Source organism: Caloenas nicobarica, chromosome 15 (genome assembly GCF_036013445.1).
Source record: "Caloenas nicobarica isolate bCalNic1 chromosome 15, bCalNic1.hap1, whole genome shotgun sequence".
In the NCBI taxonomy this organism is placed as follows: domain Eukaryota; kingdom Metazoa; phylum Chordata; class Aves; order Columbiformes; family Columbidae; genus Caloenas; species Caloenas nicobarica.
In genome coordinates, this window is record NC_088259.1 from 8,152,113 (window position 1) to 8,167,183 (window position 15,071).

At 50.3% G+C, this 15,071-nt stretch overlaps 1 protein-coding gene across 4 annotated transcripts; it reads left to right on the forward strand.

Annotated features, from left to right (window-relative positions):
* Positions 1–57: 57 nt before the first annotated feature.
* Positions 58–12,619, forward strand: SLC35C2 (solute carrier family 35 member C2). 4 transcript variants are annotated; one of them, XM_065645600.1, is made up of 10 exons: positions 58–300; positions 375–525; positions 1,659–1,722; positions 1,944–2,016; positions 2,196–2,364; positions 2,656–2,739; positions 3,080–3,255; positions 3,944–4,073; positions 4,220–4,297; positions 12,240–12,619. In XM_065645600.1, the coding sequence occupies exons 1-10, from the start codon at positions 190–192 to the stop codon at positions 12,293–12,295; spliced, it is 1,092 nt and encodes a 363-aa protein (XP_065501672.1). In that variant the 5' UTR covers positions 58–189; the 3' UTR covers positions 12,296–12,619. The 4 variants fall into 4 exon arrangements, 3 of the variants coding, with proteins under 3 accessions (XP_065501672.1, XP_065501674.1, XP_065501673.1); XM_065645602.1 differs by having other exon boundaries at positions 3,080–3,144; XM_065645601.1 differs by lacking the exon at positions 12,240–12,619 and having other exon boundaries at positions 4,220–5,115.
* Positions 12,620–15,071: the final 2,452 nt, after the last annotated feature.

Genomic DNA, 15,071 nt, shown 5'->3' on the forward strand with positions numbered 1-15,071 from the left:
CGCTCGTCTCCGCCGCGGCCCCGCCCCTCCGCCCTCTGCCCCCTCGCGGCGTCACCGGTGCGTCCCGCCGGCCGGGGCCGCAGCGGCCCGGCCCCGCTGCCGTTCCCCCCGCTGCCGCTGCCGTGCCCGTGCCCGGCCCCGCTGCCGTTCCCCTGCCCGCCCGCCCCCCGCGCGGGGCAGCCGGGGCACATGGCGGCGGGCGGCGCGGCGCTGGGGCGGGCGGCGCTGGCGGCGCCGCTGGTGCTGCTCTACTACGGCTTCTCCATCGGCATCACCTTCTACAACAAGTGGCTCATGAAGGTGCGGGGCGGCGCGGCGGCGCGGCGCGGCGGCGGGCGGGCGGGCGGCGGTGACGGCGGCTGTCGGTCCCGCAGAGCTTCCCCTTCCCGCTGCTCGTCTCGCTGCTGCACCTCCTGCTCATCTTCGGCCTCTCGGCGCTCGCCCGCGCCCTGGCGCAATGCCGCTCCGGGCGGCCCCCGGCCGCGCTCTCCTGGGCCGACTGCCTGCGCCGGGCGGCCCCCGCAGGTACGGGGAGGGCAGCGGGCCGGGGGCGGCTGCTCGGGCTGTTCGACCGCGGCTTTCGGGCCGGGCTCCCGCGGGGGCTCCAGCGCCGGAGCCCTGGAGGCTGTGCCGCCTCCCGGTGCCCGGCGCTACCGGGACAGGGTAGCTGTCGGTGCTACTTAAGGCTTTAGCTTTGGAGCTGGTGTCCCTATTGGTCATGTAAAAAACTATTTAGAATGTGTAGAGGCCATACTGAACGTACTTTTCTGAAGGAACCCCTGGCACATGAGAACTTCGAGTGAGAATCTTGTACAGTGCCTCCATAAGTTTTCTCTGCGAGTTATTCTCTAACGTTGGTATCAGTCCATGCATTTATGTTATTTCAGCAGCTTTCTCTGTTTGGAACTTGGTCTTTAAGCCACAGAAGTTCATCATACATGACACACAGAATTGCTGTCGCTGAGACCAAGGAGTGAAGCTCCTACACGGAGCGCAGAACTCCAGCTACTTCAGCAGATCTCTGACTGTATATTATGTTGGTTCAGACATTGTCATACTGTCTCCCACAGAACAGCGTCTGGTTTAAGGTCTCTGGCAAGATTTGCAATACCTTACATAACACGCCCCATAGTTTCTTGAAAAATGCTTTCTTCACATATGTAGCAATACTGCCTTTCAGCGGAGCATGCTACTGGATCAGCAAAACTGTTCGATAGGCTGTAACAAGAGCTGCACCAGGATCAAGAGTATGTGCTGAGGATGTTGCCAGACTTGCTTCTTCAGGCTTATTGCAGTAGCCCTTTTACTTATCAGTAATCATGCTCTGATACATTCAAAAAAGACTGTGCGAATCTGTGGTGGCTTTTGGTCACAAGGAGGGAAAGGGTTATTTCTGTGCTTGTGTAGTGTATGTGCAGTGATTGTAGTGCTGAGCCCAGCTTAAATCACGGGGAACAGACAGAGACATGAACAGCTGAGGATATCTGAGCTATGTTGGTACTGAAGAGTTACCTGAGGAAAAAGTTTGGGGTTTTAATGGTCTGCTCTGCTCTCTGTGTTTGTGGTCAAGTAGCAGTGTTTGGTTATTAGTGTTTGGTTTGGGTTTTTTAATGTAGTGGAAGACAGTTAACTTCAAGATTTTTTCTTTGATTCTTTAGCTCTGTCAACTTCCTTGGATATTGGGCTGAGTAACTGGAGCTTCCTATATGTCACTGTCTCCCTGTGAGTACAAACACCATCTTCCCTGGGAGCCCTGTGGGTTCAGAAAGTGCTTTTTTGGGGTCAATATGTTGAATGAGTGTATGGCTTGGTGGGGTTGGCGTGCAGGGTCTGTGACAGCTTGCTGGTAGCAATGTAGAAAAGTGCATGCTCTGGTTCCTAATAGCACTTTGCTGGGAAGGACTACACTGGAGGAGACTGACAGTGTATTTTGGTCCTTACAGCTACACGATGACCAAATCCTCTGCCATTCTCTTCATCCTGCTTTTTTCACTGCTTTTCAAGCTGGAGGAAGTGGTAAGGGTCCTGCGCAATGCTCCAGGGAGGGAGAGGGTCAGGCCTAGGGAAATAGGCAGTACATGTACAAGAAACATCTAAGTACATGAAGAATGCAATTATGTGGGTTAATCTGAAAGAGGAGAGGTGTCTGTTCAGCTCTGGGAGTCTGTAGTAACTTTGTGTTTGCTCTCATCCAGAGGGTGACATTGCTGCTGGTCGTTCTGCTTATTGCTGGGGGGCTCTTCATGTTCACCTACAAGTCCACACAGTTCAACGCGCAGGGGTTTGTGCTGGTGCTGTGTGCCTCTTTCCTTGGGGGTATTCGCTGGACTCTCACACAGATACTTACGCAGAAGTCTGAGCTGGGTACGTAGGGTGTCAGGAGGTGGGTGGCAGTGCTGGTAATGGGGAGGGGAATAAGGAGGTGGTAGCCCTTACTGCAGAAACAAAGCATCTTGTGTAAGGGACAAGTGTTTGAAACCTGGGGCAGGGGTTATCTGTTGATGGGTAATGAAGGTGGCTTGGCCTCTGCAGCAGCACAGGCCTGGGTATTACAAATAAGGTGTATGTCTAGGAATGGTACTAATAAAGGGTCTAGGAGCTTTGTTATTTTGTGGCTTATTGCTACCTGGTCTGTTATTGATTCTCCTCTTTCAGGGCTCCAGAACCCCATTGATATCATGTTTCACCTGCAACCGCTCATGTTCCTGGGGCTCTTTCCACTCTTTGCGGTATTTGAGGGTGCGTGAGTTAATTAGAGAAAGCAGGGATAGCTTCATAGAGTGGTTGGGGAGATTGCTTAGCAGTTTGTTGTTTGAGATGGTCCATTTAGATAAGTGAACAGCTATGAACTTTATCAAGTAGATAGAGACCTGGAATTACAAGGACCCAGATATACTTTATGCTGGCAGAACATTAAAGAATGCATAGGAATAGTAGCCTGCTGCACTTGTGAAAGTGACAGCTACGAAGAACTGGCTCCACATCCTGATATTTGGCTGTGAGCAGCCCACCCCCATCTTGTTGTGAGGAGTCCTGGGAGATGGGAAAGGTACTCTGCTACTCACTGTCTTGTTCCTAGGCCTGCCTTTGTCCATATCAGAGAAGCTCTTCGGTTTCCATGAAGCAGGAATGCTGTTCTCTCTGGTAGGGAAGCTGTTCTTGGGTGGAATTCTTGCCTTTGGTCTAGGCTTTTCTGAGCTCCTCTTGGTTTCCAGAACGTCTAGCCTCACCCTTTCCATTGCTGGCATTTTTAAGGTAAGGCATGGTTCCTGTGCTAATACTAGAAGGCAAGTACCGAGTCATCCCTAATGGGCCTCATGTGGTGTGAACTTCCTTACATCCTTAGAAATAATCTCCTGTTATTTTTGTTCTACTTGCACCAGAGCTTAATGCTTTGCCTTGTAGTCTCTGCAGTGAAGTCCCTTGGTCGCTGACAGCAAGGGGCAGAGACTAGTGGCTGTTGTATGAAAAATACCATTATGGTCCAAAGTTTGGTGGGATCTGGGATAGACTAAAACACTTGGGCCTCATGAACAGTGGATGGTGCAGGAGGGAGGAGGGATGAGAAGGGCGTGCTCTTGGATCAGACCCGGATATGAACAAACCGCTGTTTGAGTTATATCTTTAACCTGGTTTGACACATTCTCTCCTCCTTTGAGGAATCTGGCACTCATACTTTAAAGTTGAATGGTGACATGTGAAATTTGGTCTGGAAGTCATAGGATTCCCATGTAGCCAAGCCATGCAGTCAAGAGGACTTCACATTGCAGTTTAACAGGTCATTCTGTTTCTAGAAACTGTATTTAGAACTCTCTGCACATGGAACAATGTGCTGAGGGAAATTAGCAGCCTGGCCTCTTGATCTAGGCTTGAGCTGTAAAACGTCTCATGCGTATCTCCTCAGGTCCTGCCCTGCCACTTGTCATGTTTTTTGTTTCCACAGGAAATCTGCATTTTATTCCTCGCCACACATTTGCTGGGAGACCACCTTAGTCTCTTGAACTGGCTGGGCTTTGCTGTCTGTCTGTCAGGAATCTCCCTTCATGTCATTCTCAAAGCCATGAATTCCAAAGGTGATTCTGTTTTAAGTCCCTTTGTGTTTTTCTATAGGCATTCTCGTAGCTTCACTAGGAGCTGTGTTTAGTTCCAGCTCCTTGCCAACGGCAGGTTTGGTGTGTACTCTAGCGAGTTTGTCACTAAATGGGCTGTCTGCATGCAGGTGAAAAAGCACAGAAGCTACACAAAGAGGCCAGTTCTGACCCTGACCTGGAGCTGCTGCTGCACCACACTGAGCATGGTGAGGAGGAGGAGGATGTCAAAACCCCACAAGAGCAATGACTGAACACAAGCACGAAGTCCCCTGCTCTGTTCTCACCAAACCTGCCTGACAACTATCTGGGAGAATGTCCAAGAGACTCTGTGACCACCCAAAGGAGAGCCAGGGCCTGGGGAGAGAGCCCTGCTGCTCAGTTACCGTGTGGATCTGTAGATGCTGCACAAGAAACAGGCAATATTCCTTTCACAGAGAGCAAACCTGGCAGACAAGCCCTGGTTCAGTAAAAGTAGAACAGGATGGTGAGAGTGGGAAATGCCGTAGAAAGCATATTAGGGAATCCTGAATCTGTGTATTGAGACTGTAGACCATAAGCTGTAGAATGCGTGTGGACATGTCTGGACTGTAGGCTGAGTGGTTAAAGGATGATTTTAGTGTTGTTTCGGCTTCAAAAGAGAAGGTGGATAATACCTCCCCATGCTTTCTTCATGGTTCTGCTAAGTAGGAGCTTCCATCTTGGTGGGAGCAGATGACTATGTATAAATCTGTAGACTTGTCTCAGTGAGAGGAGCCTTTGTGCCTGATGACCTCCATGTTCTGTGTGCATAGTAAGGAGAGAATTAAATGCTGGTATTTGGGACCAATCTAACATAGCCAAGTGACGTTGGTTGGAGGAGCAGGGATGCATGAGTACTCATGGCTGTACAGGCCAAGGTGAGAGAGCGCAGTGTCACAGGAGATTTAGCTTGAGCAATAAGCTTATCAGAAAGTATGTGGGTATTGGTGGGGGGATTTTTTGGTGTGTTTTGTTTGTTTGTTTTTTTAATAAACTGTTTTTCTGATTCCCTTTTGTCTGCACATTATGCACCTATGCTTCATCAAGCAGAGGTTGTTTGTCTTCTGAATTCCTTTCTGTTTATACCCACACTGACCTTGCTGCTGCATGCCCGATGATTTTTGTGGCCTGTCAGACAAAATACTTGCCCAGGAACAGGATTCTTGATCTCTGGGACCAGGGAGACCTTCCTGTAACCTGTCGTTTTGTGCTAGCCACGAGAGCATACTGACTCATCTGCCTTCATGCATGAACAAGACACTGTATCCTAAGGAGGCTTTTAGTATTGTGAGGTTTTGTAGGAATCTTATCTCTTTGCCTCATTGGAATGGATCAGTTAGTGCTGCAGCCTTGTCTGGGAAGGGGGAATGGTGCAGGATTTCAGATGTGTCTTTTTCATTTGTGCTAAGCCACAAGTGGTCTTGGGCAGGTGGCCGGTTTTTTGCACGGCAGAATTTTTGCCTCTTTGAAAGTTGTTTTTGATGCTGGCTTTTGGAGTTTTTGGAGTAGAAGTAACTCAAGAACACTTCCCAAAGGGATAACAGTGTGATCTTTCTCCTGAGAGGAGCTGCGTATTAAAGTGAAATCACCATGTTCTATTTGAGAGCCTGAACCATTCTGACTAGACTGTCCCTCTGTTGATCTTGCTTCATAGCTTTCAGAAATTATATCTTTCTTGATGATTTTAATCAAGAGCATATACTGCAAAACGCTGAATCATAGAATACCATGTTGGAAGGGACCTCAAGGACCATCTGGTCCAACCTTTCCTGGCAAAAGCACAGTCTAGACAAGCTGGCCCAGCACCCTGTCCAGCTGAATTTTAAAAATGTCCAACGTTGGGGAATCCACCACTTCCCTGGGGAGATTATTCCAACTGATTCTGAAGAAGAAAACTTTTGTTCATAATCATGTTTAATGATATTCTAATAGACACTGGTAACTTGCTCCAGAGCAGACAGCAGGTGGTGCAACTGCTTCACATAACCGGCATTCCTGGCCAGGCTGGCACAACACGGGATCTTGTGCATCCACTCGGACGCCTGGAGCTGAGGATGGCTTGGGCTGTCCCTAGCTGGGTTTTCCAGTTGCCGGGACTTGTGATGCTTCCGCGGGATTCACCCTGTTTGCCCCACTGATAAGCATAAGCTCAAAGTATGAAATAGTCTGTGCTTGATATGGGGCGGCAATGCTTTCTGCACATAATCTGTGTTTAGCAATGCCGCAGCTGCTCTTTGCATTTCACTTTCCACTCTCATAGAACTGAAACTCGGCCGTCCTTCTGCTGTGCAACTCTCAGACTGGGATTTCAGGTCCCTGTAAATCCAAGGTAAAGGCAACTTTGTTCACAAGCTGGGATTTGCACCACATGTGGTGCTCAAAGATGGAAGTCAATTGTGCCAATGCAAGCACTTGTGAACTATAGAGCCCTGTAGGCTGTTGCTTCCAGTCTCGTTTCCTCTTTCAGGTAAAGGAGATGCCCTAGAACGTAGTGTCCAAGCTTAGCATTTCTGATCTGGACACAACTTTTTGGTGACATATATGATGCTGTCATTCGTTCCAGTGAAGTGTGCTCAGAACAGCTTTTGGGACAAGCGGTTCTGCAGCCTTTGCTGGAAAGGTGCCTGCTGCTTGCTTCCAGTGACACTAGGTAGATGTCTGTTTCCTTGTTCAGTAAAATTTTGTTCTTTTCAGAGATAAAGTTAAGAGAAACCTGGAAATAAGAATATAGAAACATCTACTGCTTCATGATTTTGCAACAGCATATAGTACAGGTAGACAGTCCAGTTTGCTTGTGAGACTGACCAGGCATCATTCATCTGGCCTGAAAAGAATCATGTTCTAGTTTCTTCTAGTATCCAGATCGGAATGGCAAAGGATCTCTGATACTGACAATCTGATGTCACTATTCTAGATGATTTAAGGAAAAAAAATAGCAACTACATCTCTGTATTTATGGGCATTTTAGCTTTTATAGGATATGTTTGCCTATTAATGGTGTTGGGTACCAGGTTGATTGTTAGACGTTCAGTAAGAAGAATGCAGAAAGGATGGATCATAGACTGCAACAAACATCTCACAATAAACTTCTCAGGCTGTAAGGGGTAACATGAGGAACTAGCAGTGAAGAGCTGTTCCTGCAAAAGTGTCCAAGATATAGAACTTAGTATATCCAAAGGGTGTTTAGACTCTAAAAAACTAGGGACAGATATCCTGATGAGGAACTTGAAAAAGTTACACTTTCCTGCATACCTGTGGGAGATAAATTTAATGTGTACTTGACTTTTCTACTGCTTTGAAGTTCTTTTTTGTCTGTTTTATGCTAGAACTACTCCTGCCATTCAGATGAAATGGCACATTGATTTAATAACATCATTTGGGATAGGATGTTCCCTTCTGGCCAAAGCTCCATGATGTTAGAATCACAAGGTCGAGATTCAGTCAGGCTTCCTAGAATAAGGTGGGAAGGGGCAGCTGTTTCACAGCATCTTCAAGACTCATTGCATGATAAGTCATCAGAGGGAGAAGACACAAGCCCCTGGGTGGGCATAACTGGAAAATGCAGTTTCTTGAACGCTGACAGCTTTGGGAGTCTTCTAGTGCTAAGAGTTTTCAAGTCACTTTGCTATGATTTAGTCACTGAATCTCTTGTTCCTTTAGCTTCAGCTTGAACAGCTAGATTGAGAATTGTGCAGAGGTCCATCTGTGCACCAGCCTTGAGTCAGATCTCTGTGAGGTGAAGGCTCATCAGCCAGCCCCAGCATGCTACAAGGAGGTGAGAACAGACAATGTTCACCCTTCAGCACCTCATTCCACAAGTGACCCAAGCAGGAATGCTAACAAAACCACATGCCTAGCAGGGATGCTAAATGTATGTGCCCAGCTATGCATTAAAGACATGGTCCTGCCCTTTGATTGAAGAGAGGATCTTGTAGTCCTACTGGGAACCGTGCAGCTTAACCAGTTTTGAGGGTCTGCTGAAGCCTCTCTGCTGCAGCTGGGGGTTCTTTTAGCATCTGTGCATCAGCATGTTTGCCTGAGTGACAGTGCTGGATCTAAATTGTTTTCTCTAGCCTGGAGCATTCCTGCTGAGATCCATGTGCACCTGTGTTCACATTGCGGTCATGCACTGGAGCCATGTATGCAGGGGCAGCTGTAGATCTGTAATTTAAGAATGGAAATGCACCTTCTTCACTGGAGATTCAGAGCTCCAGTGTAGAAGTTTGCATTTAAAAGTGTAGTGTTGGGTATAAATGTCATTGCTGCAGGTGCCTGACTGAGGTTACTAAACAATAAGCAGTGAGCAGCTCTGCTTAAGTCTCTTCATCTTCCTGCCATTAACTGACCATACAGAGAAGGCTTTTGTACTCTAAACTGTTGTTGAGTGCTTGTTGTTGCCTGGGAAACGTAGAAGGAAAATGAAAGGATCCTATTGTTTGTGGATTTGTCTTGTTTTTGTAACGGCTTCTGGTGAGAGCCTAAACTTTGCAAGGGGTGAGCACAGTGTCTATGTTCCGCGCTCCCCACAGCCCCTGTGCCGCCGTGGCTGTTCCTGGTCCAAAATCCGCTTGCTCTGCTTTTGCTCACCCGCATCCATGATGTCTGTCTGCTCTGCATCACTTCTTCAGCACTGGCAGGAGAACCTGATGGAGGATGGGCAAATCCTGCGATCTGTGCTGAGTGGAACTCACCACTCAGTGACCTGAGACCAGTTCTCCCTCACAAATTTCAAGGCTCTGATTTGAGATGCAGAGGTGAAGCACAGAGATGACAAAATGCAGCAGCAGTGTTGGTGCTTTGGGGAACTCGACAAAGGTTGACGTTAAAGCAGTGAGGCACAGCCGTCCTGTTGGCCAGAGCTGTCTTTCCAGCTCCCTTCCCCCATCCATTGCACCTCTGAGCCTTCCAGAAACGATTCTGTTCCCTGCATTTGGAAAAGCAACAAGTTAGGGACAGGGTGTCCGTGATGAATGCTTTCCTATCACTTTTTGACCTTTCCTGCTGCTTGTTCCACTCTGCTTTTTCTTCCCCGGCTGTTGCGTTGGAAAGTCTCTGTGCTCCAGAGCTTCACCAGACCGCGTTGGCTCTGAGGCTCACCTGGTGGGGGCTTCCAGCAGAGAGGGCCCTGTGGTGCAGGGCAGAGCCCGCTGTTCTGGGCTGCTTTGGTACCCACTCTCAGCAAGAAATGGTTTAGAAACTAAGTGGAAGCACTGGCTGTATGGAGAGCCCCTTTGCTGGAGAGAGCACGCACGTGTGTTCGTACTGTGCACGCTGTCCCCTGCCAACGCACACGCTGACATGCAGCAGGAAACAGGGCTGTGGCTGAATATTGATGGCGTTTGAACAAATTAACCAGCGGAAGGAAAGCTGAATGAATCTCAGAGGTGCTGCGCTCCTTCCGCAAACTGTTCTTGCCTGTAAGACCAGGTGTTTACATGTGTGCTGATTTCAACCCTCTACCCACTCCCCTGGGACGCCTGTTTATTTGAAGAACAGATGTTTGGCTTCCTGCTGAAGTTTCAAGGCAGTGAACAACCTGAGGGCAAGGAGAAAGTGTCCCTGCAAACCCTGCTGCACTCCTCCGGTCTCTGCCTAGCAAACAAGGGACACGCTGATGGTGGGACAGCCGCCGGGCTCCAAACATGCAGGAGCACAAAGCCGAGCGAAGCACAGCACCTGGTGCTCAGCAGTAGGCCTGCCTCAAGCTGGGCTTCGTTTCTGGTTTCAGCTGAATATCTCTCTGGTTTTTATTACGTGGTTTGTGTTTGGTGCCTAGTGAGGTAGGGAAAGGGGAGCCTGGGTTGAAGACGGCTGGAAGGCTGGTCACCATTCAGCCTGGGGCTGAAAAGGGCTCATGTTCCTCTGCAGTCTTTGCAGGGGCAAACAATTGCCCTTAACTCTGTAGCCCTGTTCCTGCACTGAGGCTCTTCTTTTTTCATCATTGGGGTATGCAGGTTTTGATGTTCACAGCCCCGGGTCTCTGTACTCCAAGGAAGTTGAAGGAACTGTCTGCACCCCATACTTGGAAATCTCTTGCTTTGCTGGAGTCGTGCTAACTTGTGAGGTTCTGTGTCTTCTGCCTCAGGACGTGGGTCTTTGGCTTCCTTCTGATGCTGCTGAAGTTCTCCCCAGGCACTTGTCCTTAACCTGCCAGTGGCTTGCTCAGTGATCACAGCATCTGACCCCACATGTGCAGGGTGGGGTTGGATTCCACTTGTCGCTCTGCTACTCCTCTACATCTGTTCTCTTGGATTCATTCAGCAGCCTCACTTTTCCAGCCATCCTTGGGTCGGAGGCTGCAGTTGTGCTCCCATCCAGCAGTGCAGTTATGCACTGGCAGTCTGATGGACTTTGGTGTGGGCAGTAGGGACAACGCAATGAGAGAAGAGCACATGTGAAGACAGGGCTTGGAGGAGTATTCTCGATACTGCTCCTTGCACCAGCCTCCCAGGAAGGGAGGTGCTGCCGGCAGGGGTGACCCTGGCTAACCCAGCAGCCACCCCATGTGGCAGTGCTGCCTGCTGGGTTTGGGCAGAGGCAGGTCCAGACTGGGAAGCACTGATGTTCCTGGGTCTGTCCCCAGTTGCGACCAGAGGCTGCTTGTAGACCTGGGATGCCCTGGGTTGTTCCTGCTGCAGTCCTGTCACGTGGGGACATCAAGCACAGAAGCTTGCAGGTGTCAAGGGTGCCCCCTTACACAGTACTTGTAGCTTGTGCCTGCAGTTTCATAGATGTTTTAAGGCCTGAAGTGACCATTCATTTATTTAGGGACCCTGTGTAATTCCCAGTAAGAAATACCATTGTTCTGGTTTGTCTGTAATGAACCCAGAGCATCTCAGCTGATGTATCTTCCATGACAGGGTGGAGGATGTGAGGAGGCAGAGCAGATGGCACTTCTCAGGTAGCACGGCCCAGTGCCATTGTTTCCTATTTACAGTTTACTTGTCTACAAGCTCCAGCCTCCTGTATTAACAAAGTTAAAGACCTCTTTCACACCAAGTATTTTTTTCTCTGTGAAGTGCTTATAATCAAATCACCTCTCAGGCTCCCTTTTTGGCAAGATAACAGATTGAATTCTTTAATTCTGTCCTTGGCAAGTGTTTTCTCCAGCCTCCAAATCACATTTGTAATTATTCTGCACCTCCTCCATTTTTCAGAATCCTTTTAGAAATGTGGGGACCATATCTGACTCGCAGCACCATGCAGGGGAGTGTTGCCAGCCTGCTCCCACTCGCTGCTCGCATCCACGTCTCTGAGCTGCCAGCACATCCCCTGCCGAGGGTGTATGGGAGGTGAAGGGCTGTTTTAAAGATCTCCAAGGCCAGAGGCCCCGCAGCCTCTCAGGGCAACCTGTGCCAGTGCTCAGCCTCAGTGCTCACCCTCATAGTGAAAAAGTGTTTCCAGGTGCTCAGAGGGAACCTCCCGTGTTTCAGGTTGTTCCCGTTGCCTCTGGTCCTGTCGCTGGGCACCACTGAACAGAGCCCGGCTTTGCCCTCTTTTCACCCTCCTTCGGGTGTTTATGTACATTGGCAAATTCTCCAGGCTGCACAGTCCCAGCTGTGTCAGCCTTTCCTCGTATGAGGAGCTCCAGTCCCTTCATCATCTTTGTGGCCCTTTGCTGGACTCTCCAGGATTCCGTGTCTCTCGTACCGATGAGCCCAGCGCTGGACACTGCTCCAGGTGTGGCCTCACCGGTGCTGAAGGAAGGGCAATCACCTTCCTCCGCCTGCTGGCAGCACTTTACCTGGTGGGCCCCAGGGTGGCATTACCCCTTTTGTGGCAAGAGCACATCGGTAGCTCACGTGAAGATGCAGGGGGTACACAGCCACAGGGCAGGAGTGCAAGAGCTCGCCCTGTCTGGTGCTGCAAGAGGGTTTGCTGGGCCAGAGCTGTCCTGCAAGACCCACGCAAGCCTAAGTAACCCTGCCATCTCATCTTGTGCTTTCAAGCCTCGCAGAGCTGTGTAATTGCTGTATCTATCACAGCTCCTTGCATTAACAGGCAGTAATTGGCACCTGTGTTAAAGAGCCTGGTTTCAATTACTGCTGAACGCAGCTCGAACTCCAGAGCTGGGAGATGACGTGGAGGAGGAGCAGTAATGCTCATGTTTACTCTTTGTCTTTCCACCAGGTGCTCCTCTTCCCCCAGGGATGAAGCAATTTTTGCATTTCTTGCTTGTGCCTTGAATCTGCAAAACCACCAGCAAGGGCTGCATGGGAGCAGAACGGGGTGCCTCTCCGGAGCACAGAGAACTGGCACAGTGCTCAACTCCATGTTCTTCCTCACATGGATGTTTCTTACAGAAGCTTCTACTAAAAATCCTACGCTGAATAGTGGGGTAGCAAGGTACGGAAGGGAATTGGTTTTGGTCGATGGTGGTGTTCCCCCAGCCCCCTGCAACAACATTCCTTGGAGCTTTCCCAGACTCTCCCCTCAGCCGTATGTGTCTGTCTGGCTTCCACTGCATCAGCGCTCACCTTCTGCTGCCATTCATCATTACTGATCCAATAAAATACAGCACTGTTAAAATGCACAGGGAATTGTTTTCTGTGTTTTAGAGCCCTGAGCCCTTAAGTTTCCATTTGTTCAGTGGATGATGAATGCACAGTTGTGGTTGGTGCTGGAGCCAGGTGGAGGGCTGGGACTCTTGCTCCTCGAGCTTTGCACCAGGGCCCTTACAGGTTTGTGAGGCAGCAGCTGCCTGGGGCTCCCCTTTCCAACAACACTTCTGGTTCAGTTCGTAACAGGAGTCAAGGGAGGGGTTTGGAGGGCTAAGTCAGAATGTTTGTGCTTTATTTCTGTGCTGTGGGGAGTTTGATGTCTGATATCTGGGAGGGGAAAGGGAGCTGCTGTGTGGGATGCCAGGGCGATTGGTTGTGCTACAGGAGCAGGGCTGGGAGTCTCTGCCCTTCAGCTGCCTGAAGGACTGATTCAGACAGCGGATGGGAGCCCTAACGTCGGGGAATGGGCATGAACGGAGATCCTCAGCGCAGCGAGGGCAGCGGAACGAGGCAGAGGGCTGGCTGCAGGCGCCTGGGGAAGGACTGTGCTGGCATCCAAGGAATGCTGGAGCTTAGTGGCTTCCCAGCGGCGGGAGAAGTCAGCTTGATGCTGAAGTTAGGTGGCTCTTGTGAGACAGCCATTGCTCAGAGCGAGGTCCAGGGCTGCTGGGAACAGGCGCTGACCGTCCTTGGGCGGGCGGGCCCTGAGCACCCCCAGCACCAGCGATAGGGAAGACACGACGTGTTCGAGATGGCGGCTGTTGCCCAGTGCTGGGAATGGCCCTTCAAAGGTTATTTACCGCTAATCTGTGTGTGCTTCTGTGCCAGTCAGTCCCTCTTCAGCCAGTGCGCTCTTTGCTGCATCAGTGCTGTTTTTGCCTTTCTTCTGCCCAGTAACCTAGAGGCAAAGGCTGCACCACGGTGCTTAAACCGTGGAGATGTGGGGAGCATGGCTATCACTGCAGGGTTTGCTTCCTTCTTTCTCTATGTGCCTGTGTTCTTGCAAGTGTAGTTTTAAGTCAGGCTTGCAGCACTTTGGACCTGTCTAATGGTTTTAACACTGGATGTAAGCCTCGCTGTGTGACTCTTGTCCCACAGTAGAGTCTCAAGAGTCCTGTCTTGAGCAATAATAAATTCCTGACCTAAGCTGCCCGGCCTGCACGAGTGATGCATTTCGGTTTTTCCCCTCCTCCCTGTCTCTTCAGGCTGCAGACCACTGGGAAGGGCCTGTGAGAGGCCCCCAGCTCTGTTCTGCTGCTCTGAGGCACAGTACAGCAGCCATTCCACTGCCCTGTGTCTCTAGCGCTTGCATAAGTAGCAGGAGTAGGCGCAGAAGGAGTTAAACAGTGCTGGGAAAATTGGTATTTAATCCATTGCTGTCCCTTCTAGCAAACCTAGATGGGAGAATGCCTCCCTCTTGGAAATAGCGCCTCTCAGAAATGGAAATGCAGGATGGCTGAGGATTAGGGTGCCTATCACTGGAAATGGGTTTCTTATCGTCACTCTGAGCTGAATTGGTGGGACAGCCTCTGAAAATTGAATTACCTTCCCTGTTTCTGTCCCTGCCATTGCATCCTTCCTGTGCCCAAGCTTTGCACCTGCCTCCCCAGCCTCTGGCGTCCCTCGTCCCCATCGTCAGCAGAGCAGGGGCTGCCTCCAAGAGGGCACGTCTGTGGAGAGGGACTGTCCCAGTGGGAAGGTGGGCAGGACTGGTGACATCTGGGAAGATTCATCCTTGGAATTCTTAGGCCGAGAGGATGTAGTCTTTCTTTCCAAGCTTCCCTCTGACCTTGTGAAGACAGTGGTGGCTTGGGAGAGCCTGGTTTGGGGCGGCACGAGGGAAGGTGTGAGATGATCAAAGCCATCAGGCACAACTGGAAATGAGGGCGGGTGATGAGGAGCTGGGTGTGGGGCAGAGGGGGAGGTGAGAGTAGTCGGAACAGACCAAGGAGAGACCAGGTTGGACACATCAGAGCAGGAACGAGGGTGACTCTGCAAAACTAGGAGCAGCCTGAACCCCGGGTTGTTGCTGTGCTGGGTGGAGGCATCTTGCTCCCGTCAGCGCCTAGGCTTTGTCCTGGGGTGGCCAAGGTGGTTCTTACAGCCCCTCTGCACAGTCTCTGTGGTTTGAAACATCCCACAGCACAAGCACCCACCAGCCCAGGTGTCCCCGCTGAGCGTGGGGGTTCACAGCTCCCCAGGCCCAGAGCAGGAAGGCTGAACGCAGGTTGAACATGGCCAGAGTGTGGGTGTCCAAGCAAAGAGCCAGGGATTTATTTTAAGATTTTTATTTCCAGTGTTTGGTTTGGGAATAATTCTATTTTACTGAGCTGTATTTTACCATAGGTTGCCAGTGCCTGATTTCATCCCTGTCTCTGTCACAGTATGTTTTTTCTGAGGAATTTCCCATCTCTGTTATTACGTGTGAGCCATAAGCACAAGAGGTGCTGAGTGTACACCT

Bases quoted from the DNA above. Each gene is read 5' to 3' on its own strand.
- SLC35C2 (XM_065645600.1), top strand. From the start codon at position 190: ATGGCGGCGGGCGGCGCGGCGCTGGGGCGGGCGGCGCTGGCGGCGCCG. The intron at 301-374 runs GTGCGGGGCGGC...TCGGTCCCGCAG, and splicing joins ACAACAAGTGGCTCATGAAG to AGCTTCCCCTTCCCGCTGCT. The intron at 2,365-2,655 runs GTACGTAGGGTG...CTCCTCTTTCAG, and splicing joins TACGCAGAAGTCTGAGCTGG to GGCTCCAGAACCCCATTGAT.